The following is a 20,774-nucleotide window of genomic DNA, read 5'->3' as shown; positions in this document are numbered from 1 at the left end:
TATTGTCGTTTCATATTTTGGCGTCTATCTGGGGTCAAGTTGTGAGCTCGCTTTCACTGCGTGTGTGTGTGAGAAAGCGTGGGAGAGCTCAGAAAAAAAGTAGAAAAGAGCGCAGCGTTTCCTGGAAAGCGATACACGCTGCTGACTAATTCCTGCATAAAGCGCCTGCTGGTTCAGGCTTCTCAGAAAGTGCTTCTCAGAAAGTGCTTCACAATTCTACTTGGTACATTTGAATAGTAAATTAATATTCTTACATAACGACATTTCAAATTTTGACAGTTTTCCGTTTTATTATCATACACAAGATTTTAGTGTTATTTAAGGCGAGACATCGAGGGCAACAGGAAGTATTAAAAACATTTATTAAGAAATACACAGTAAAAAACATTTGTAAGGAGGAAAAATTGTGAAACAGCTGGTTATAAACATATCATTATGGTGAAACGGATTAAACAGTAGACTGCATTGGAAATGATTTCTTTCTTTTTTTTAACTTGTGTGCATTATGTAATTGAACTAGGCTGCATATGACGGAACTGTTGGTTTATAAGGTTACAAATTTACAACATTTTTCAAGTCGGAAACTTTCCGCAGTTGAGAAAATGAATGATTGGGTAACCAGGGATTTACGAAATTGAATCTTGGCTCTGAAGGTGTAGATTTGTGTGTGTTTATTTGTGCCTTTTCTATTGTCTTTAGATTTTGGTTGTTTGTTGAACTCTGTATTTTTATTTTTTTCGTTGATTTTTTTGTTGTTTTATTTTTGCACTTCAGGGCCATCAGGTGCTTGGACTTGGATCATATTTTTGGGTGGACTGGCACAGTACTATATTATTTATTTGAATGACTTAGCTCAGGGCGCCGAGAAATATTTAACTCAACATCCACATCTTTCTTTTAATGAAAGAATTGCTTGTTCAATAAAATATTCAGACCTTCTCCTTACTAATACATCTGTTGACGTGTCGTGTTTTCTTAAATTGGATTATTTTGTCTGGATGTCTGATGACTAACCATGTGTTTCAATTCATGCATATTTCCACAAATCCCTGTCTTAACTTTCGAATTCCATAGCAACTGACTAAAAATGTCACTTTGCAATCCAAATGCCAAGAGACCATGAATTAAACACTTCTGCACCCGCCAGAGGTCATCCAGCGGGGGTGCCTGATGAAGTTTGGATTTGCAGAAATTTCCGAGAAGAAGTTCTAAATAAAACACTTGAGGCGCCGCGTGATCACATCAGTCCTCCATTTGCGCTTCCCGGATGTGTCTGTGGTTGCCGCCGTTGTCCTGGGTGGGTGTGGACAGATGCTCCAGCTCGTAGCCGCCGTCCCTGCTGGCTGGCCGCACCTCGCCGGAGGTCTTCTTGTGCTCCCGGATCTGCTGCAGCTGGTGACTGGCGTAGTCGGGCTTAGCGGTGAGCGGTCCCGGGGGGACCTCCAGGCCCAGGATGTCGGCGACCATGTAGGGGCGCAGCCAACCCACTAGCGGGGTGCTGCCGGGCGTGTAGTGGGTCTGCCGGTGGTAGAACAGAAGGCCGTCCACCTGTTGGTAGAAAAAACACTTGCGTCCTGCCACCGGCGTCTGGTGTTTACAAACATTATGAAAAATTCTAATCAGGAAGGACTCCCAAAATGTTCTCACGCTGAAGCTGTATTCAGCTGCCAGGGCTTTGTGGATGGACGCCGCCGTGCATTCGCTGCTCTGGAGGCTCACAAAGCGGAACTGTTAAAGCAAACAAGTGCGTTTCTGTCATTCGCCATTTGACAGAACACGTCACGGTTCTGTATGGACGCCACCGACGTTGGAAGGCAGCGGGCGACAAACTCAGAGAGACTCACAGGGTTGCGTTTGGCAATCTCCGCCAAGCCGTCCGTCTCTTGCACTTTGGAGTGGAGCCAGTAGAAACGGAAATCGGTCTGCCGAGGAGAAGACAAGCAGCGGTGTCAAAACAGCGGCGGGGAACATCTGCGCTCCAGACTACTTTGAAGCCGTCGGGAATGACAGACGTTCCGGCGTTTTCGGGAAGGGCCCGCCCGTCTCACCGGACAGTCGTAGACCGGGTGGCCTCTCCAGCACATAACGTCCAAGATGTAGAAGGTTCTGTCCGCCTCGCTGTAAATGCAGTCCAGGATGGTGTAGTCTGCGGAAGAGACGTGATTTGTAGCAGGTCAAATTATGTCTGGCTTTGAAGTGGGCCGGGCTCCGCCTACCTTTTCCCATGGCTGAGTTATGGCGGTTTCCGCCGGGCAGCAAGGAGGGGAAACGGTTCACGCAGTAGCCACTTTTCGTGTACGCCGCAGTAGAACCCTGCACACGACATCGCATACAACCGATCCACGATGTGCGTGTCAAAGTTCACTTCAGTTTGTAATCTTCTCATCACTTCCTTGTCTTATGGTCTTGTTTCCTCTCCTCACTTCCACATCTTCAAATGGGCACGTTTCCTACCTTGGAGGCAACGATGAGGGATCTTTTGCCAACTGGACAAACCACCATCAGCCAATCAGAGTCCAGCTCTGCTGGGACATCCACCAGCCACTCTGACAGCATGAGCTGAAAGGGCATAGAGAAATGTTGTTTTTATTTTTTGGAGAGATGGGACATAGATGACATCATCTATGTGGAAAATTTGGCTTTTGTGATGGCAAGCTAGAGTGAAGAATTACTTAATTTCTAAATCTGATTGGTTAAAATGACCTTACAGCTTTTTTAAAAACTCCAAACTGGGGACCAAACGGGTTTTCCTTTTTTGGCACAACACTGACCTGGTTGGCGTAATGTTTTGGCAGCTTCCGTCTTTCAATCTCCATCTCTTCTTCCTCGACGGTGCCATCAAGTTCCCGCTTGCCTTCCTCTTCATCCACCTCCGGCTTCTCCATGTCCTGCTCCCCATCGTCGTCTGCCCCCGTCCAGTCGCCATTGGCCAGATGCCGCACGTGGTCAACGTAGTTGAACCTTTTACTTAGATGGAAAAGAAAGAAAAACACAGGTCAAGATTCAGAGCCTGTGTGTTCATTCTTGACGGACATGCACATTCGGGCACGAGCAATCTCCGATGCCAAAAATGGACTTTTCTAGTGCTAGAAATGAGCAAATACCTTACGGTATATATCTGACCAAGCAGTAGTCACTCGCTCTTAATCTACCTGTGTCTACGTTGTACAAACATTGTGAAAAGGTCTCGAGTGCGCTGTACATTTTCTGCAGCTCAAGGAAGCGCCGTCGCCGCTCGCTCTGCTCCAGCACGCTGAATTTGCTCTTGTACTGGGACAGCCGAGGGTGCGGAGCAGCCGTACTGTTGGGCTCCTTGGACACAGCAAAGCTGGTCGAGAGGGCTCGGGTCAGGTCATCCATGGGGGCTCTGGTGGTGGGGTCAAAACCAAACAACACGTTAAATGGATGAGGTGCACAGAGTAAACGTGCTGCCAGCCAGCTCTTAGCTGTCCCCTGTCCCCGAAACAAAAACATGTTTGCAATAGTCCATTACACTCTTCATGTGTGAAGTCAAAAGAACCAGGGAGGTGAGAATGCAAGGAGAGGAACAAGACAAGGATGTAGAAATAAAAACATGGCATGGCATATGAGACCACAAAAAAATAAGCAGAATTTCACACATGCAAAATGATGTGGTACAAAAATGTTTATTACATGACAAACTGCTCACTGCATTTAAGGCTAGGAATAAAGTGACTATATCCTCACTAAATGTAAAATTATAGGAGTGGAAAAAACCGAAAACATTAACTCTCAAGACAGAAACTTAATGTATAGCTAGCTTGCAACCCGGTTAATTTTAAGCGTTGCTAAGGAAGCTAGCATGCTGTGCGGCTAACAGTTAGCTAGCTGAAGCGACGATTAACCCCTCGTTGTTGTTACTCAAAGCAGCTAAACGCTAATTAATACGAAGTGCAAATTAGCAACCAGGCGAATAAATAATATAAAATCGTTTAGTTTACCTTCGACAATGAGGGAGACAGCCTATGCCGTGACGTCACATCCGCCTCAGGTCTCACCGGCTTTCCTGACCGGGGAAACACTTGCGGAGTTTTGAGTACCGGGTATAAGTCCGACCCATATTAAGGCCACGCTGCGAACTGCACTCTGCAGCGAAATTAGTTAACTTTTTATCAAGTAAAATCTACATATTCTGCTCCACATAAACATTGCGCCGTTAAAAAAGGTGTACAGTTCATTTATCCACATATCACATGAATACAATACAGCAGAACCTCCAAAGTCACATCAAACGCTTGGAGTGGAGACTCGTTTTTGAATAAAACGGTGTTTTGCAGAAGCGTCACAGTAATGGCGAAAAGCTACAAAAATGAACAGGAACCAGAAGAACTGTTTCAACAATGCATGCTGCAAACACATCCTTGTTTCCGCTTGTCTGTGGTCTTCAACTGGTGAGTGGTAACATCAAGCAGGAGTTCTTTTCTTTTTACTCTTGTACAACTGTTACAATCAGTCACATTTTTGTGGGTGCTCCCTGAAATACCCTAGGCGGCCACTAGATGGTGCCAGAGCTCTTGCTAATAGGAAGGTAGCACTTGGTGTCAAGTCGGGCCCATTAAAGTTATGCAGGAAAGTGAGTTTGACGTGGCACAATATATTTAGAGTTTACACAATCAATAAATAAAAGTTTACTTTTCACTGGATTTATTTGCTTACAGCAGGCCTCTCTCCCAGGTTCGTTAAACATCGCCTGAAGAGTGCATTGATTCGCTCAACCTGATTTCCGGTGGCAAAAGAATTGACTCTGAAGTCTGGCAGTGTCATGAAATAGATTTTGTTCTGCCTTGGAGGTCCTGCCGTACGAGCAAATGTTATTTCTAAATAAAAAGCAAGCCGTTTTTTAGTCCAGCAAGAGTCTCTCTCAACATTGTTATGACATTTTTGGGCAGTACTGTTGCTGAGGGCAAAGCGAGCACCCGCCATGAGGTAAAATGCAGCATTGGGCGTTTTTGTCCTCCCGGTCTACCAGTGTCTGTAGTGGACCAGGTCGTCTCGCAGGCTGAGCCTCTTGAGGGTCTCGTAGCCCACCACGATGAGCAGCGATGTGGGCGTGGAGGAGATGATGCGGGCCGACAGCCCCTTGGTCACAGCGCCGAGGCCCTCCTCCGCCAGCAGCTGCTTGAAGGTCTCCACCACAGACGAGCGGCCCTCCACCTGCACCGCACAAGATTAGCAAAGGAAAGTCCGTCTATTGGAGATGATTGACGTGATGATTAGACTGTACCTGCACCCTGGCCCGAACCACGTCCATGGGGTTGGTGATGGTGGAGGCGGTGGCGGCGGCCATGGGCCCGGCAAGCGCCTGCAGCAAGAGGTGGGGGCACTCGCTAGGGGCCCTCAAAGACAGCTGCTCTGTGGACGCAAATATACACACGTCAGCATTTTATACGAACTAACACAGGCTGGAGCGAGAGTTTGAATTTACCTGCGTAAAAATGATAAAAAGGCCACCAGAGGGCGCTGTTTGGGATGTAGGTGAGCAGGGAGGCCACGTAGCCCCTGTAGAAGCCCCTGAATCCATCAGCAGCGAAGATCTGCACGGATATGTCCCGCGTCTGACCAAAGGTCGTCCCACGCTTGGCGGTCGCCAGCATCATCTTGGGCTTGGCCTTGAAGCGGCCGCTGTGCTCGCCCATCATGAGGTGCTGCGACACCACATCGATGGGCACCGTGATGGTCTGCGCCACCAGCGACGCCGCCCCGCCCGCTACCACCGACTTGAGGGTGTTGCTGGACGAGTAGCGCGACACCTGCCTGCGCGCCAGCTCATACGTGGTGATGTACGCCTGGCCCGACACCAGCGTGAAGGTGTTGATCATAAAGCCGCGGTACAGGCCCCGCACGCCCTCCGTCCGCAGGATCTTGCAGAAAGCGTCCGCCGTGCCCGAGTAGAGCGCCTTGCCCTTCTGCACCTGCAGCCGCGTTCGAATGAGGCTGGCCGGGTACACGGTGGCGCGCGTGCTCAGTGTCATGAGCACGCCGAGAGAGTAGAACTTCCTCTTGTCTAGGTCCTCCCATTCGATGATCTGGATGGCGCCTTTCTGCTGCATGGCGGTCCCGGGTGGGGGGGTTGGGGTGCCGTTTCGCTAAAGCCTTACGTCTGACGCGGTCAGTCTTCCAGGTGCCATCGCAGACTGGGGTAGGGGAATAATGTATTTATTGCCCCTTGTTCACATTTGTAAGTACCTATAGAAAAATAAAAATGTGATTATTCGTTTTATCTCAGAATTACAATCAACGTGTAATGTTATTTTTGACCAAATGCAATCATACAGGCAACGGCAGCTCTCCTGATGAATGCCGTACCACTAACGCCCACTGCTCTCTGTATTTGGTACACAGTGTGCCCTTGGTATCGTGTAAAAATACAATATCTGATTTCCCTGAATGTCACCTGAATGTCATTCTTTCCCATCGCAATGACTTGCTGAAGTGTACTAAACGCCCCAGAAGATATGAATTATTCAAGATTTCATAATATTCGCAGGGAAATTAATTGCGGCGAAATGCCCCACTAAAATAAAAGAGGTTCATCGAATGTTTTGAGTACGACACGTTGATTCGGTCCTTGTTTTCTCTTCGATCGATGGAAAATTACAAAAGAACGATTGTGCCATTTTTCTCGCATTGCTTAATTTGGAGGGGAGGCACGTGTACTGTATATGCCACTAGCGCCCCCTAACCCTGTTAGCTTAGCTCGCTGATAATAACGACAACAAAACGTGTTTATTTAGAACACTCTTCAAAACAGACTTCTGATTTAGACGAACCTGTTTCGAGCCAACTAGCACGGTTCACCCCTGCCGCTGGTCTCACACTTTCATTCGGCCTCCAGCTCGAAGACACGCTGCTGGATCATGGCTTCCGTCCATGACTGCTACTAGACCGAAGGGAAAAGGTCGTCTCCGCTGCTTCTTATCCTTATCGTTATTCCGTGTGGAAAACAAAACACGATTAAAAAACAATATTGGCGAGTTGATTCACTCTCAAGGGTGATCCTTGAAATGATTATTTTCGATTGTTTAACTTTGTTGACTTCTTGTTCGACTAGTCGCTCGTGATGCGTTCAGGTCCAACACAACCATTGCAAATGTCACAACTACTGTAGGTCACGTTACTTGTTACAACATTCCTGCCAGCACAGGAATGTTTGAATACAATTGGAATAATCATACCGTGTAAAAAAAAAGTTTTCTTACTATACCTACAGTTTCATTTTATCTCAAGTCGAGTCAACTATAAATTACACAAAAGATGCACGTTTCTGCATTTATTGACGTTTCCATTTGTTTTCATTTTGACTAGCGGACGTTTCCGTCTTGCTTTTATTGTGAAAGTATCAAGCTAGTGGGCGTGTCCTGCATCCTCCCTGCCTTCTTATTGGTCCGTTCCGTGTCGCCACCGGGATAGCGAGGATGAGTCGTGTTGATTTCATAAGTCATCATGGCGCTGCCGTCTATGGGCAAAGGTAAAGAGGAGCCTTCTTATTCTTGTACTCCCCCAGATTTGTCTTCACGTACGATCACCTTCATTGTCAAGTCGTACGACTCCAATTCCCATTTGTTTAAAACGAGATGATGACTCTGGTTAATAGGACTTAAACTACAGCCATTTTGGTTGTTCTCTCGAACCGAGCCAGTATTGAACTAAAGCTCCATCGATGACCAACAATGCTTAAGTTCACCCTAACTTAGTTCACTGCATCGCCTCGAGTATTTACACAGCCGTGTGCTTTTTTTTTTTTTTTCCGGGGGCGGGTTACTTTATCTCCGGCGCCAGTCGTTCAACCAGCAGCGCGATAAGTAGTAAAAGGGAAAGGGCTCATGATAAGGCTAGCAAGCTAACGTTAGCCGCCGCCTACTCAGTGTTGTCAATCGGGGATCGTTTCAGTCATCCTGTTACTTAGCACTTGCTATTTTTCTCTCTGCGCATGAACGAAATTTCAAGGATCTCATTCAAAAGAACGAAATGCTTTTTAGGCAAGGTGGTCGTCAAAAATTGATTTGATTTCTCGTTGAATCATGCTGCTAAATAGCGATGTTCAAAGTGCACTGATCATGTGATAACTATGTGAGATTGTATTGATTATACTTAATGTAATGTTGAGTGGAAAGTTGACAGCGTTGAACCCGTTTGTGTCATAGGGCGTACCTGTCATAATTACTATCCTGTTACAAGATTAGCTTGTTTGAAGACTTGTTTTATTTTCCAATAACACAAAATGTGTGTTCTGCAGAACACCCGTATCGCCATTTAATCGACTCGCTGTCAGATGACGGAAACCTCAAGTTCTTCAATCCGCACAAATTAAATGATCCAAGATATGGTGAGCCGGGACAACAACAAAATCAAACTATTGTGATTAACAGATGATAGAATGATTGATTTTAAATGTATTTTTCTTTGCTCCTTCAAGTCAAGCTGCCTTTGTCTATCCGCGTCCTACTGGAGGCAGTCATCCGCAAGTGCGATGGCTTTTACATCACAGAGGATGACGTCCAGAACATTTTGGACTGGGAGAAGCAGCAGGCTTCCACTGAGGTGCCGTTCTTGCCAGCGCGGGTCCTCCTGCAGGACTTCACGTGAGTTTACTGGGCACATGGCTGGCGCTCATCCATTTGGCAAAGTCATATGGACTTCTGTCTTTGTCATTCAACTTATTTGCATCTAATAGGACTTGTTTCTAACTTAACTAACACTATGATGCAGATAGTGTTCGTTTCTGCCCTTTTGCATAGTTTGTTTTTCTGATAAGTCTTAGGCAAAACAGACTTCCCTAAGGCGACCTTCATTTGATAGTCATAAACACCCACCATCTTTTTTTTTTTTGCTACTAGTGGGATCCCTGCCATGGTGGACCTCGCAGCCATGAGGGACGCGGTGGCCAAACATGGTGTGGACCCCGGACTGGTCAACCCCAAATGTCCTACGGACCTCATTGTGGACCACTGTCTGCAAAAAGACTACAGCAAGTGGTGCGCTCACGTTGCATTTTTTTTCTACAGACAGTTTGTTTCTTCCACATTTTGCTCAACATGCGGTCTGATACCTTTGTTTTGGGTCAACAGTGCCATACAGAACGCTCCAAACCCCGGCGGAGGGGAAGGCGCTCCGCGGCCGCCCCCTTCCAAGCCTCTAGCGCGAGGGGGCTCCCACTGCGGGAGCCAGCGTGGCTCTTGCGGCAAAACGGCCTGCAACGAGCCACTTTCGTCGACGGGGGGGCCGTCTCGCCCCTCGCTGCAGCAGATCGAAAACACGCCGCTCCTCTGCCCCTATCACCTGAAACCTGTTTCAGAGTGAGTAGCACAGTCAAAACCTTCGGAAGTTTGTTTCTGGGTCGCAGGCCAAAGAGGGGCAAAATTGATTTGCCCGTTCTCCTTCTGCAGAGGCGATGCATCGTTGAAGAATCAGGAAATGGAGCTGAGCAGAAACAAAGAGAGACTTCAGTTTTTTAAGGTATAGCTCAAGGTCCCGGAAGACAAGAAACGGTACTAAACGACAGCTTTTGACACAGTGGTGCTCGAAAGCCTTCACGAATGTGAACGTGGTCCCGCCGGACGTCGGTGCCGTCCATCAAGTCAATTTGGAGTATCTCTCGCGAGTGGTTCACGTCAGCGACGGTTTCATCTACCCCGATAGCGTGGTGGGCACCGATTCGCACACCACCATGATCAACGGCCTGGGCGTCCTGGGCTGGGGTAAGTACAAAATGGACTCTTCTAGTTTTTCGTCTCGTGGAACATTTCCCACAACGGCTTTCCAGGTGTGGGCGGAATCGAGTCGGAAGCGGTGATGTTGGGTCAGCCCGTGTCTCTGAGCCTCCCTCAGGTGGTGGGCTGCAAATTGGTGGGCTCCATTAACCCCCTGAGCTCCTCCATCGACATCGTCCTTGGTATCACTAAGGTCTCGCTCGGCCGCTCACACGCATATCCCCCCCCCCTCCCCCCCTGTGCTTACATCACTGTACTTTTGTCACGCAGCACTTGCGACAAGCCGCCATCGCCGGTAGGTTCGTCGAATTTTTCGGACCCGGCGTGTCGCAGCTCTCGGCGCCCGACCGGACCACCGTTGCCAACATGTGCCCCGAGTACAACGCCACCGTCAGCTTCTTCCCGGTCGACCAGGTCACCATTAAGCACTTTAAAAAGACACGTGAGTATTTAGACCAGGTTTCGGACTTGCCGTTGAGGCGCTGCCTGCCGGCTCAAACGTGATTTCATCTGTTTGCGTCCAGACTTTTCCCAAGAAAGGCTGGAGTTGCTGGAGTCTTATCTGAAGGCTGTGAAGCTCTTCAGAAGCTACGAGGACCCCGCAGAAGACCCCCAGTATTCTGAGGTATAGACACAAGCACAATTGTCAAGAAAAACTGCCCAATTATTAAAATGAATTCATGATAAGAAAAAAATGAAATAAAAATGAATAACGATCCGATACTGTTCTGGATATCTTTTCAGGTGATCGAAATCAACCTGAGCGCCATGTTGCCGCACGTCAGCGGGCCCAAGAGGCCGCAGGACCGCGTGGCCGTCTGCAGCATGAAAGAAGGATTCCAGAGTTGCTTGGATGAGAAGGTAAAAACTTTTACTCACGCTGATGACATCACCGGACCTGACACCCCCACCCCTCTCCAACTCAGCTGGGCCCCAGAGGCTTCAATATCTCCAAGGACAAGCAGGACGTCCGCGTTCCCTTCCTGCACGCCGGTCAGGAGTACCAGCTGGCCCACGGCTCGGTGGTCATCGCCGCCGTGATCAGCTGCACCAACAACTGCAACCCCTCCGTCATGCTGACGGCAGGTAAGAAAAGACGGCTGAGCTTTTTGCAAGCGCCGCCCACTTGACGCTTGGGCACGACTTAATGTCGACAGGCTTGCTGGCGAAGAAGGCGGTGGAGGCGGGGCTCCTGGTCAAGCCGTATATCCGGACCAGCCTGGCGCCGGGAAGTGGCATGGTCACGCACTACCTCAGTGCCAGCGGGGTGCTGCCCTACTTCAGCCAGCTGGGGTAAGATATAATTCCGTCATAACTCGGCCACCCACTTTAACATTTCATTTCCACGACAGCTTTGAGGTGATCGGTTATGGCTGCGCCACCTGCGTGGGTAACACGGCGCCCTTGCCCGAAAGTGTGGTAAACGCCATCAAGCAGGTGACTTGTCTCCCCACCCTCGATTTCAAATAGAAAAATCATTGCATCCTTACCAGGCGTGACATCTCGGGCGTCCCTTCCAGGGCGAGCTGGTGGCGTGCGGCGTCCTGTCTGGCAACAGGCACTTTGAGGGCCGCCTCTGCGACTGTGTCCGGGCCAACTACCTGGCCTCGCCGCCCTTCGTGGTGGCATACGCCATCGCCGGAACCGTGGGCATCGATTTTGAAAAGGAACCCGTGGGGTTGACTCCGGACGGGAAGGAGGTGTTCCTTCGTGACATCTGGCCGTCCAGGGAGGAGGTGCAACAGACGGAGGAGGACACCATCATCTCCTCTGTCTTTAAGGAACTCAAGGCGAGAATGGAGGTACAAAAAAAAAAAATCCTCCAGCATCTCCAAGTTAGGTTCATTGAACACAACATAATGTTACCTTTGGCTCGAACTGCTCTCGTTTCCAGAAAGGGAACACGTTCTGGAGCAACATCGAGTGTCCCGACTCGGTGATCTTTCCCTGGGACGCCAAGTCCACGTACATCCGCTCGCCGTCGTTCTTCAGCAAATTGGTAAGGGCGGGATGGCGGGTCCTCGCCACGCCATTGCATTGAAAACCACGTGACACTTTTCCTCTGTGTCTCAAGAGTAAAGAAGTCCCGCCCCCTCAGTCCATCGACAACGCTCACGCCTTGTTGTTCCTCGGCGACAAGGTGACCACCGACCACATTTCCCCCGCGGGAAGCATCGCCCGCGTCAGTGCCGCTGCCAAGTACCTGCTCAGCAAAAGGTGCATTGATGATAACAGACCCAAACAAAATCATTTTATACAATAATCATGACATCTCGAATTATTCACGCTATGCGTTACGATCCTCATACGCAGGCTGACTCCTCGTGAGTTCAACTCGTACGGCTCTCGGCGGGGCAACGACGCCGTGATGACCAGAGGGACGTTCGCCAGCATCAAGCTCCAAAATCGACTGGTGGGCAAAGCAGGGCCCAAAACGCTCCACGTCCCCTCGGGCCAAACGGTGAGTGAATTTACGAGGCGTCCCTCGGGCTAAGTTGGAGGAGAAAAAATTAAAAATGTATGTTTTCCTTTCTCATCCTTCGCCCAGCTGGATGTGTTTGAGGCGGCCGAACGCTATCAAAAGGACGGCGTTCCTCTCATCATCCTGGCCGGGAAGGACTACGGCTCGGGAAGCTCCAGGGATTGGGTGGCCAAAGGACCTTATCTACTTGTACGAACAGCCATACTTTAGCGCATTTGTACTCGACTTTCTGCTCTTAAAACAAAAAGTGAACTTGAAAAACTCTAAAACTTGTACATCGAGTGCTGTAGCGAGGTACGTAAAATGTTGACGTGTCCTCCGACAGGGAGTCCGCGCCGTCATCGCCGAAAGCTTCGAGCGTCTGCACAAGAAGCAGCTGGTGGGCGCGGGCATCCTGCCGCTGCAGTTCGCACCCGAGGAAAACGCCGACACGCTGGAGCTCGCCGGCACCGAGAGGTTCAGCGTCGCCTTGCCGCAACGCCTCACGCCCCGCCAGCAGCTCGCTGTCAAGGCAGGATGCTTTTTAGACGCATTTCTTAGGCCAGACTTTTTCAAATCAATCGTCAAATTACACTGGTCAAAAATAAAAAATAAAAATTAATCAGTGATGGCTAAACATATTGATGTTGATTTCTTTTCCCTAACACATCAGGTTTTTGAGATTTAATATTTGTTTTTTTTTTATTAAAGCTTACATATCAGATTTAAAAATAAAAATGTAAATATTTGTTGACCAGTGTTATTTTTGAAAAGGCCAATAATCATTGGCAGATTAATTGGTCGGGTCTGAGTCCATTCATCCATTTTTAATAGAGCTGTTGTCGTTTTGTTTCAGACGAGCGACGGTAAAAGTTTTGCAGTCACGGCTCAGTTGGACAACGAGCTGGACGTCATCTTTCTCCAGCATGGAGGCCTCCTGAGATACGTGGCGCGGACAATGCTTTGAAACACGCGCACTGGACTACTTTTGTCACCGTCTGTCGTCGGAATGGATGCCAAGCTGCGTGCCGCTTATTATTAGCTTGACTGACTGAATCGAGGACCTTTTTGTGAAGACCCTTTTTATTGGGGGGGCACTCAAGTCATCTGAAATTATTTGAACTCTCGTCAAAGTGCAGCGATACATCCTCACGGATACACTTTTGTTTTGTCCATGTTTTATCAACTGAACATTTTCCCTCCACCTACCCAGTATGTGCGACTCATGCAAAAGTGTCTTATTGCGCCTTCTGGCCATTGTTTTGCTCAACGTCCTGCATTTGTGTTTTGGTTTTTATGTCATGTACAGTGTCATGATTTTGAAATTTTGAATGATTAGAAAATAAAGTCACATCTCCAGTGGCCTTGTTGTGCTAAATGTAATCACAATGGCAAAATAACAGATCAGCAGCATATGAGTGCAGATGCTCACCTGAGTGATGAAAATCTACAAAATGCAGCAAGTCCCACGACGAGTTCAGTCAACAGCAAAGCCACATCTAAGAATCTTTAGACAGAGAATGCTGGAAAGGTATGTTACTTAGAACTTTGACTTTTGACTCCGCCTCCATACACACACACCTGTTTATAATCAACAGGTGTGCATTGCTGCATTCAAGGGCGCTGGGAAATAATACTATAAATCTAACCTGCTCGATTACAGCAATAACTGGCAATGATGGCCCACTAATCAAAGTGTCATATCTGTAATTTGAGAGAAGTAGGAGACATTTAAGTTAGAAAAATCAATAAAACACATTTTCTCATTCTGATTGCTGTAAAAGTTTTGGCAATGATGGCCCACTAAATAAAACAAATCAAAGTGCTAGAATAAGTAGAGTTTGGGTACAGGGAAGGGCAAGAATAAAAAAAATGGCACAAAATATCCAAGTGTAAACAGTGCAATATTTATTTGATTTCTTCTCCAAGTAAATTTCCATGACACAGGTGCACATTTTTTCTAGATACATTGATAAATCTCATTTCATTCAACGCCAGCCAAGGTGAACAACTGGTGTGATTTAACCTAACGTGAAATGTTCTCATGTCAAACGTAAAAATTAAAGCTGTAAAAAAAAAAAAAGTACTTCATAACTTGGAGATAAGTATTGAAAAATAAAAATCAATACATGTATATATTTATTTAAATCTGTTTGTTGTATATTTTTAGTGTCAAGCTGTTTCTGGATGTTTCCTTCAACAGTGTGATAACGCCACTTATGTTGCGTTTTAATGGGGGGGGTGGAAAAAAAAAGCTTGTTTGACGTTCAACATTAGATCATGCTTGTTCTGTTGTCCAAATGTACGAAGGAATATTCAGGCCACGATGTGCCTTAAAAAATTAAATGGGCAGTTATGAGCAAAAATGTTAGAAGAAAGAAGAGCTAGAAAGAAAAGTCATATTCTGATCATGTATGAATTTCATAAGAGGAGAAAAAGAAATCCACAAAAAAGGAACAAGTATATCAAAACCAGCAAAATAAAGACAGCATTTAACAAGAAAAATGATACAAAATAACATGCACTCCAAAGTATTTTATTATATATGATAAATGTGTTAATTTGCAATTAGGTTTTTGGAATGAACCATTAAGATTTGTAACAATTACATTCGCACATATTTTTGTCTGATTTTTCAATCAGATGTTTTTTGTTTCCCAAATACTTGAAGGGGAAATTTGTGGAAATATAGACAAAAGAATCACCAAAATACTTTTTCCTAGTGTTTTATAATAGTATTTGCAGTTTAGGAAATGAAGAGAACAACAAAACGTACATTTTACTGGGTGAAATTTTACTGCCTTTGTTCTGTGGTGAATCAGTAACTTTTAATTCATTGTTTTGCACTTTCTACAGCAAAACCAAAATAAGACAAACAATTTGGAAAAAAAATTGTAAATGCTTTTTTTTCAGTAAGCTTCGTAACAATCGTACACGTTGTGTGACTCTTAATCCGATTTTTGGTGTTATCCAAATACTCCTTCGTACAGTAGAAACGGCTTAAGAAAAGAAACGAGTCAAAAACGTCTTTCATTAGTCTCGAGTGTCTCATCGCCCCCGCTCGTTTGTAGAAGGCACAGATAAGTGAAATTGTTATTCATTTATTTTTAAACATAAGTGACATCAAACGTACACTGCGATGCGATTATTCACGCCCGCGAGCTCTAATGCCCCTCCCCCCATCTCAGCATCGATAACCAAAATTAATTTATCCCTTTTTGATTCGTTTGGCCCGAGGGCTATTTTCACCCGGATGAAACCGATCGCGCGTCTGTACGAAAATATTTGCGAGAAGTTACACGACGGGGGAAAAATAGAAAGTTCTAAAGCGCGAAAGGTTGATACAAAAGCAAGAAACGTGTTGATTGTAAACTGTTTTGCGACGACGCACACACGTTCTTCCGGGATTTTAAAGGCAGGAAGCGCTCAAGTGTGAAAGAAGAGAAAAAAAGAAAGACAAAAGGAGATTTGCAATCCCACTCAGGCGATGGCTTTCGCTTCGGGTAAAAAGGCCTCCCAGTACTTGATCAGCTGAACACACACACGGGGGAGAGGTCACGTGATTACACAAAGTGGACTCGCCGAGAAAAGTGTAATTGAAAAAAAAAGTTCCAAACCATCCTGGGATGGAATGGCAATCATCAGATGATGAGCTTACCTGCTGCTGTGACTTGAGCAGATTCTCCAGATATTTGACGATCTGTCTTTTGAAGTTCCTGGCCTTTTCTTTCTATAAGAAAAAAAAAGAAAAATTCAGCAATGAGGACTGCGCTTTCCTCATCTTACTTGACGAGCGGCATCGAACACGAGCACCTCAAATCGCAGCACTTCCTTGCGCACGGTGGCCGACACTCGGTCAAAGTCTCGTTCGAACTGCGTCACTTTGGCCTCCCACTGGCGACACACACACACATGATCATCACGCTTGCCTCATTTATCACATTGATGTTTTTGGGAAAAGCACGCCCTTACTTCTCCGATCTCCTCTTTGGCCAGCTGCAGCTTGTCGGGCTTGTTGGCCCACTGGAGTTTGGCTTCGGCCTCGCGCTTCTTCTGCAGCGTGCTCTGCGCGTCCTGCCAGCGCTGCCACGCCTTCATGCGGTGGTCGAAGGAGCCCTGCACGGCGCGGGTCAAATTTATTCTACGCCGAGGGAGGGAGGGAGCGCGTGACCCGTTTGGCGTACCCTGACGGCGCCGAGCAGTCGGATGAAATCGGCGATGAGCTCTGCGAAGCCGAAGGTGTCGTTGGCCGCCTGGTCCTGATGCAGCTGCTCCATCTTGTCCTCCACCTCGGCTAACTGGGAGAGGGCGCGCGACAGCGCCGTGTTGTCCTCGGCGCTGCCCAGCATGGCGGTGCTCTTGGCGAAGCTCGCCGTGTTGATGGAAAGCTCTGGTGAAGGCGGGAGGTGGCTTTAGCTTTGATTACAACGGCCCGTGAAGAGGCGTCTTTGGTTACCTTTCCTGTGGAGCACCAGCGACTCCACCAGCGCGTGGAGCTTGCGGAACTGTTGGTCCGCAGACTCTACCTCCTGCAGTTTTTCCTCAAACCACTGCGGCAGAAAAATATGTTGGCGGGGCGGAGAAAAACATGACCTCTTGAAGAAGACGAGGCCTCCCAACTCACCACGTCCGACTCGTTCATCTTGATGGTCATTTTGCTGACGGCGTCGGTGGCCTTGTTGATCATTTTCAGGAAGCCGGCGCCGCTCAGAGCTTGTGTGCTCACAGCTCGGGGCAGCTGAACACACACACACACACACACAGTCACTAATTGCACACACTTCGAAGCGTTTGATTGGACGACGAGGGAGGAGCTCAAATAAAGCAGGACAACAAACGTTGGTCTTGCCTCATCTCTCTCCAGGAACTCTCGCACGTCGGGGTCTTGGATCAGCGAAGGGTGAGTGACCACCCTCTGAAGATACCTGTTGGAAGCGGCGGAAGAGAAGTCAAAGTTAGACTTCGACCCCTCACCCCATAAAAAAAGAAGAAAAAAAAAAGCATTCCTGCTGTTGTCACATGATTCTCACACGCTTTCCAAATACACAGCCAGTCAGATTTTTTTCATCTTTTTCATCCGCCTCACCTCTCCAGGGCACCTCTTCTTCTCTCGACAAAGTCGGCAGACGACGAGTCCTCCTTTCCCACCTTCACCTTGGTCATGCCTGCGAGGGCGCCACAAAAAAAAAAAAAAAGAAGTGAACAGAGCGCACAGCGGCGCCGATGCCGGCTGAAGCTCCGCCTACCCAGGATGCTCTTCTCGGGCGGCGGCGGCACGATGAAGCCGCCGGGGCCGTGCTTCTCGGAGAGCTTCTCGTACAGGCCCAGGAAGTCGCTGAAGCGTCGGCGCACCGTGAACGTCTTGTTGCGGAACATGGACAGCGTAGTCTGAAAACATTTGATTTTTTTACATGATTAAAAGCCCGGTATTGCTTTACGTGGTACCTTTAGAGAAAAAGGAGCTTTACCTGAGTGGACACTTTGTAGGCCATGTAGGCGGTCATTCCATCCCCTGCAATGATTTTTCACAATGAATTAGATTGCGGGGATCGAACGCTGGCTTCTCACGGGCAAAGTCAAAAAGTCTCACCTATCTTTTCTGGGTCGGTAATGGAGACGGTGATGTCAAACTTGTCTTCCAGCTCTGACTCCTCCTCTTCCTCAAGCTGCAATAAGTGAGGAGCAAGTTTTAGAATTGGAAGCTCTACACCCGTCACTGGTTCTAGAATACAGTCATATTTGGGTTTTTTTCAAAACACTTATTTTGGCTTTTTATTTTGAGGTCTGGAACGCATCAATTCATTTCAATGATGAAAATGAATTTGATATGCTACTAAATCGGTACGACTTTATCTCACACCGAATCCAAGCGACTGTGGCGGGCCTTTGTGGGACTTACTTCTTCCAGCATAGCCGACTGTGATTTGGCCACACTGGTGGCTGCCGAGGTGGAAGGCTTGCCGACGGCGGCGACGGCCGGGGCGGCGGCCTTCTTCCTTTCGCTCTGTGGACTGTCCAGAGAGAGCTCCACTGTGGCTTCTGTGGCAAGAGGCAATGCAAAAAAAATTGACCTTTCACCTTTACTCTATGACTTGTTCGTTTGGCACTCCTGGAGCCTGATCGATGTGGATGATTGTCCGTTTTGTCGCAAGGGACCTGAGGACTCACCTGCAAATATATCAGTGCTTTCTTCCACGTGAACTCCGTTGGTCCTGGAGTTGAGGCGGGAGCTGTCGCCGGGGTCTCCGGCTTCCGCCGCGAAGAAGTCGTCGTGTTTACGCTCTTGGCTTGCTTTGCCGCCGTCGTGGCTGGCGGACTTGTCAGCGAGAGGCTCGTCCCGCGGGTCCTCGGCGGCGGGCTTATTCTTGGCGCCCAGCGGCTCACCGAACAGATTCTCGTCGGGTTCGCCGAAGAGGCTTTTCTGAGGCGGATTGGCGGCTTTGATCTGCTGCGGGTCGGCGAACAAGTCGCTGCCCTCGTCTTCGAAGAGGTCTGCAGCGGCGCTTTGCTTCTGCGCCGCAGCTGGTGGAGGATCGTCAAAGAGTTCCGCCAGTGGGTCAATTATTTTGCTCGGTGGATTTGGTGCGAGATCCGCTGATGAACTGATATCTAAAAGCGGCGCGGTTTCTTTTACTTCCTGTTTCGGATCAGCGATTTCAGCAAACAGACTTTCTCCCTCTCCTTCCTGTGATTGCGGCTCAGTTTCACTTCCGAGTAAGTCAACAAACTCATCATTGAGAAGGTTTTCACTGGCTCTCTTTTCAGCTTTGGCATCGACAGAGGCGGCCGGAGTCATCCAGTTGTCCGCCAGGTCGTCAAACTCGTCAGAGGGCTCGCTGGGCGTTTTGGATTCCGAGCCGCTGCTGATGGGGTCGCTCGTGACGTCGCTGGGAGGCGACATTAAATTGTCGCTTGACGTTTTGGATCCCAAGCCGCTGCTAACGCGGTCGCTCGTCGGCTCTGCCGTGGAGTCTCCGGGAGGAGTCAACAAATCGTCGGTAGGTTGACTGACCGTCGGCGTCTCGCTGAGGGAGGAGTTGCTCTGGAGACAAAGACAAAACAGCTCTGTGCTCTCAATGCAAAGCGGATTAGCGCATTTTCTTTCCTTGTTTTCGTTCATCATTAATAAATCCATTATACATTTATGTTTTTTAAATTTTGATAATATACTTACAATTTCCCCCCTTAATATTGCAATTTTTTTTTTTCTCCAAGGTCTTTTTACCATGTATTTTGCAACAAAGAAGCAATAAATTCATCTGTATTACAATGAACAATATCTGATTATTTTATACATACATGTTTTATTTGTATGGGTTAAGATTAGGGAAAAATAAAAGCAAAAGACATTTTGTTCAGCCCCTTCAATTAGAACGACTAATTTACTAAATACAACTTTTAATACAAGTCATAGTATTATAAACACCTCTAAACGATGGTCAGGCCATATCCAGGGCAATCCTAGTTATAAAAAAAAAAAAAAAGCAAGCTGGCACTTTTGCTGTGTTATGCGTAAAGTTGCTGACTTTGCTTTTTCTCCCAAATTGCTCTTTTTCCCCTTTTGAACTTTGACTGAGGAGAAAACATCCGGGTTCTAACCACGTGACCGCCACCCGCTCACATGACAGGAGGTTGCCCTCCCGCTGCACGGGCCACTTTTTAGTCACCATTCAAATAAGAATCACTGCTCATTATTCGGGCCACAAGTTATGCAGTCACGCCACATAAATCCCAAAGCCAATATTGCCAAAAATACGAACCGCTGCAAAGCAAACTCACTAAGCATCAAAAGTGATTGTAGTTTGTCAGTCTACTCGCAGCGCAAAGATCACAGGCAATTAAATGCTAGATGACTTTTGATGACGGAATAACAATCGCATTGAAGTTCATGTGAAAGTAAGCATCACGTAAAATAAAGCAACATTTGTCACTTTTAGAGCAACGAGTGAAAACTTTTGGAAAAACAACAACGAAAAGTGGTTACTGTTTTTTTTCCACCCCTCGCGCATTGCTATGGCTAACCGTCAGTGAGAGTTAGCAAAGTATGGAGATGGAAAAAGCGGCCGTGGGGGAAAGTTGGATAGCGTACCACACTCACGAAGAGGTCGTCTCCGTCCTCTTCATCGCTGCCTCGGCCTGCAGCGTCTCCGGCGTCGGGGAAAGGAGGAGGACTGCGCTCCGAGCTGGACGCCATCTTCAATTCGCTAATTTACAAACTTAACGCACGCGCGCGCGGATAGACAAGACACGACACACGACGTGTGCTTTTCTTTTCGTCGGATAATGATGACTCCCCCGCTGCCCATACGAGCACACGCAACGCGGTTGTGGAAAGTGACGCCTGGGGGGTGGTGGTGGAAGTGCTCCAAAGTGACAGGAGAGTCGCTACTGGAGTTAAGGCGGAGGAGGAGGGGAGACGGGGGCGCGACGCCAGTAAACCACCGCTGTCACTTTTCACTTCCTGGACAGTACGAAAGTCTCACTTCCTGGTTATGATAAATCCCAATTGAGTCTAGGCAGGACACGCCTTACTACAATATGATTGGCTGATTGAATGCGACAGCTAATCATATTGCAGCAGT

General features: G+C 47.7%; 4 protein-coding genes and 1 long non-coding RNA gene across 8 annotated transcripts; 1 reads left to right on the top strand and 4 right to left on the bottom strand.

Moving 5' to 3' along the window:
- Nucleotides 1-345: 345 nt before the first annotated feature.
- snupn (snurportin 1) lies at nt 346-4,090 on the bottom strand. Of its 2 annotated transcripts, XM_088377566.1 has the most exons (9): nt 3,963-4,090; nt 3,203-3,367; nt 2,772-2,967; nt 2,455-2,559; nt 2,217-2,313; nt 2,049-2,146; nt 1,845-1,922; nt 1,648-1,728; nt 346-1,548 (listed from the first exon to the last, which is right to left on the bottom strand). In XM_088377566.1, the coding sequence occupies exons 2-9, from the start codon at nt 3,358-3,360 to the stop codon at nt 1,243-1,245; spliced, it is 1,119 nt and encodes a 372-aa protein (XP_088233692.1). In that variant the 5' UTR covers nt 3,361-3,367; nt 3,963-4,090; the 3' UTR covers nt 346-1,242. The 2 variants fall into 2 exon arrangements, with proteins under 2 accessions (XP_088233692.1, XP_088233693.1); XM_088377567.1 differs by lacking the exon at nt 3,963-4,090 and having other exon boundaries at nt 3,153-3,298.
- A 92-nt stretch (nt 4,091-4,182) lies between these two features.
- On the bottom strand, nt 4,183-7,266 carry slc25a44a (solute carrier family 25 member 44a). 2 transcript variants are annotated; one of them, XM_088377570.1, is made up of 4 exons: nt 6,792-7,266; nt 5,447-6,155; nt 5,246-5,373; nt 4,183-5,175 (listed from the first exon to the last, which is right to left on the bottom strand). In XM_088377570.1, exons 2-4 carry the CDS (start codon nt 6,069-6,071, stop codon nt 4,984-4,986), a joined length of 945 nt encoding a protein of 314 aa, XP_088233696.1. In that variant the 5' UTR covers nt 6,072-6,155; nt 6,792-7,266; the 3' UTR covers nt 4,183-4,983. The 2 variants fall into 2 exon arrangements, with proteins under 2 accessions (XP_088233696.1, XP_088233694.1); XM_088377568.1 differs by having other exon boundaries at nt 5,447-6,207; nt 6,792-7,263.
- A 44-nt stretch (nt 7,267-7,310) lies between these two features.
- On the top strand, nt 7,311-13,554 carry ireb2 (iron-responsive element binding protein 2). Its single transcript, XM_088377562.1, has 21 exons — nt 7,311-7,489; nt 8,258-8,347; nt 8,438-8,603; nt 8,859-8,996; nt 9,090-9,317; nt 9,408-9,477; nt 9,536-9,719; nt 9,785-9,924; nt 10,002-10,173; nt 10,256-10,356; nt 10,476-10,592; nt 10,658-10,817; nt 10,889-11,024; nt 11,084-11,168; nt 11,252-11,533; nt 11,626-11,730; nt 11,806-11,948; nt 12,045-12,192; nt 12,280-12,402; nt 12,539-12,724; nt 13,049-13,554. Exons 1-21 carry the CDS (start codon nt 7,465-7,467, stop codon nt 13,157-13,159), a joined length of 2,910 nt encoding a protein of 969 aa, XP_088233688.1. The 5' UTR covers nt 7,311-7,464; the 3' UTR covers nt 13,160-13,554.
- On the bottom strand, nt 9,974-13,889 carry LOC148396738 (uncharacterized). The gene is made up of 3 exons (XR_015858849.1): nt 13,842-13,889; nt 13,625-13,715; nt 9,974-12,221 (listed from the first exon to the last, which is right to left on the bottom strand). It is a non-coding gene; the product is annotated as an uncharacterized LOC148396738 (long non-coding RNA).
- A 188-nt stretch (nt 13,890-14,077) lies between these two features.
- Nucleotides 14,078-20,674, bottom strand: snx1a (sorting nexin 1a). 2 transcript variants are annotated; one of them, XM_088377564.1, is made up of 15 exons: nt 20,282-20,673; nt 18,361-19,234; nt 18,092-18,231; nt 17,783-17,858; nt 17,661-17,704; nt 17,439-17,580; nt 17,279-17,357; nt 17,042-17,117; nt 16,817-16,930; nt 16,649-16,742; nt 16,377-16,582; nt 16,165-16,308; nt 16,006-16,086; nt 15,851-15,922; nt 14,078-15,723 (listed from the first exon to the last, which is right to left on the bottom strand). In XM_088377564.1, the coding sequence occupies exons 1-15, from the start codon at nt 20,384-20,386 to the stop codon at nt 15,673-15,675; spliced, it is 2,298 nt and encodes a 765-aa protein (XP_088233690.1). In that variant the 5' UTR covers nt 20,387-20,673; the 3' UTR covers nt 14,078-15,672. The 2 variants fall into 2 exon arrangements, with proteins under 2 accessions (XP_088233690.1, XP_088233689.1); XM_088377563.1 differs by having other exon boundaries at nt 17,279-17,580; nt 20,282-20,674.
- Between the last annotated feature and the right edge of the window lie 100 nt (nt 20,675-20,774).

Source organism: Syngnathus floridae, chromosome 6, assembly GCF_059516105.1.
Source record: "Syngnathus floridae isolate MCC-2025c chromosome 6, RoL_Sflo_1.0, whole genome shotgun sequence".
NCBI lineage: Eukaryota > Metazoa > Chordata > Actinopteri > Syngnathiformes > Syngnathidae > Syngnathus > Syngnathus floridae.
This window is presented reverse-complemented; position numbering and strand designations above follow the sequence as displayed.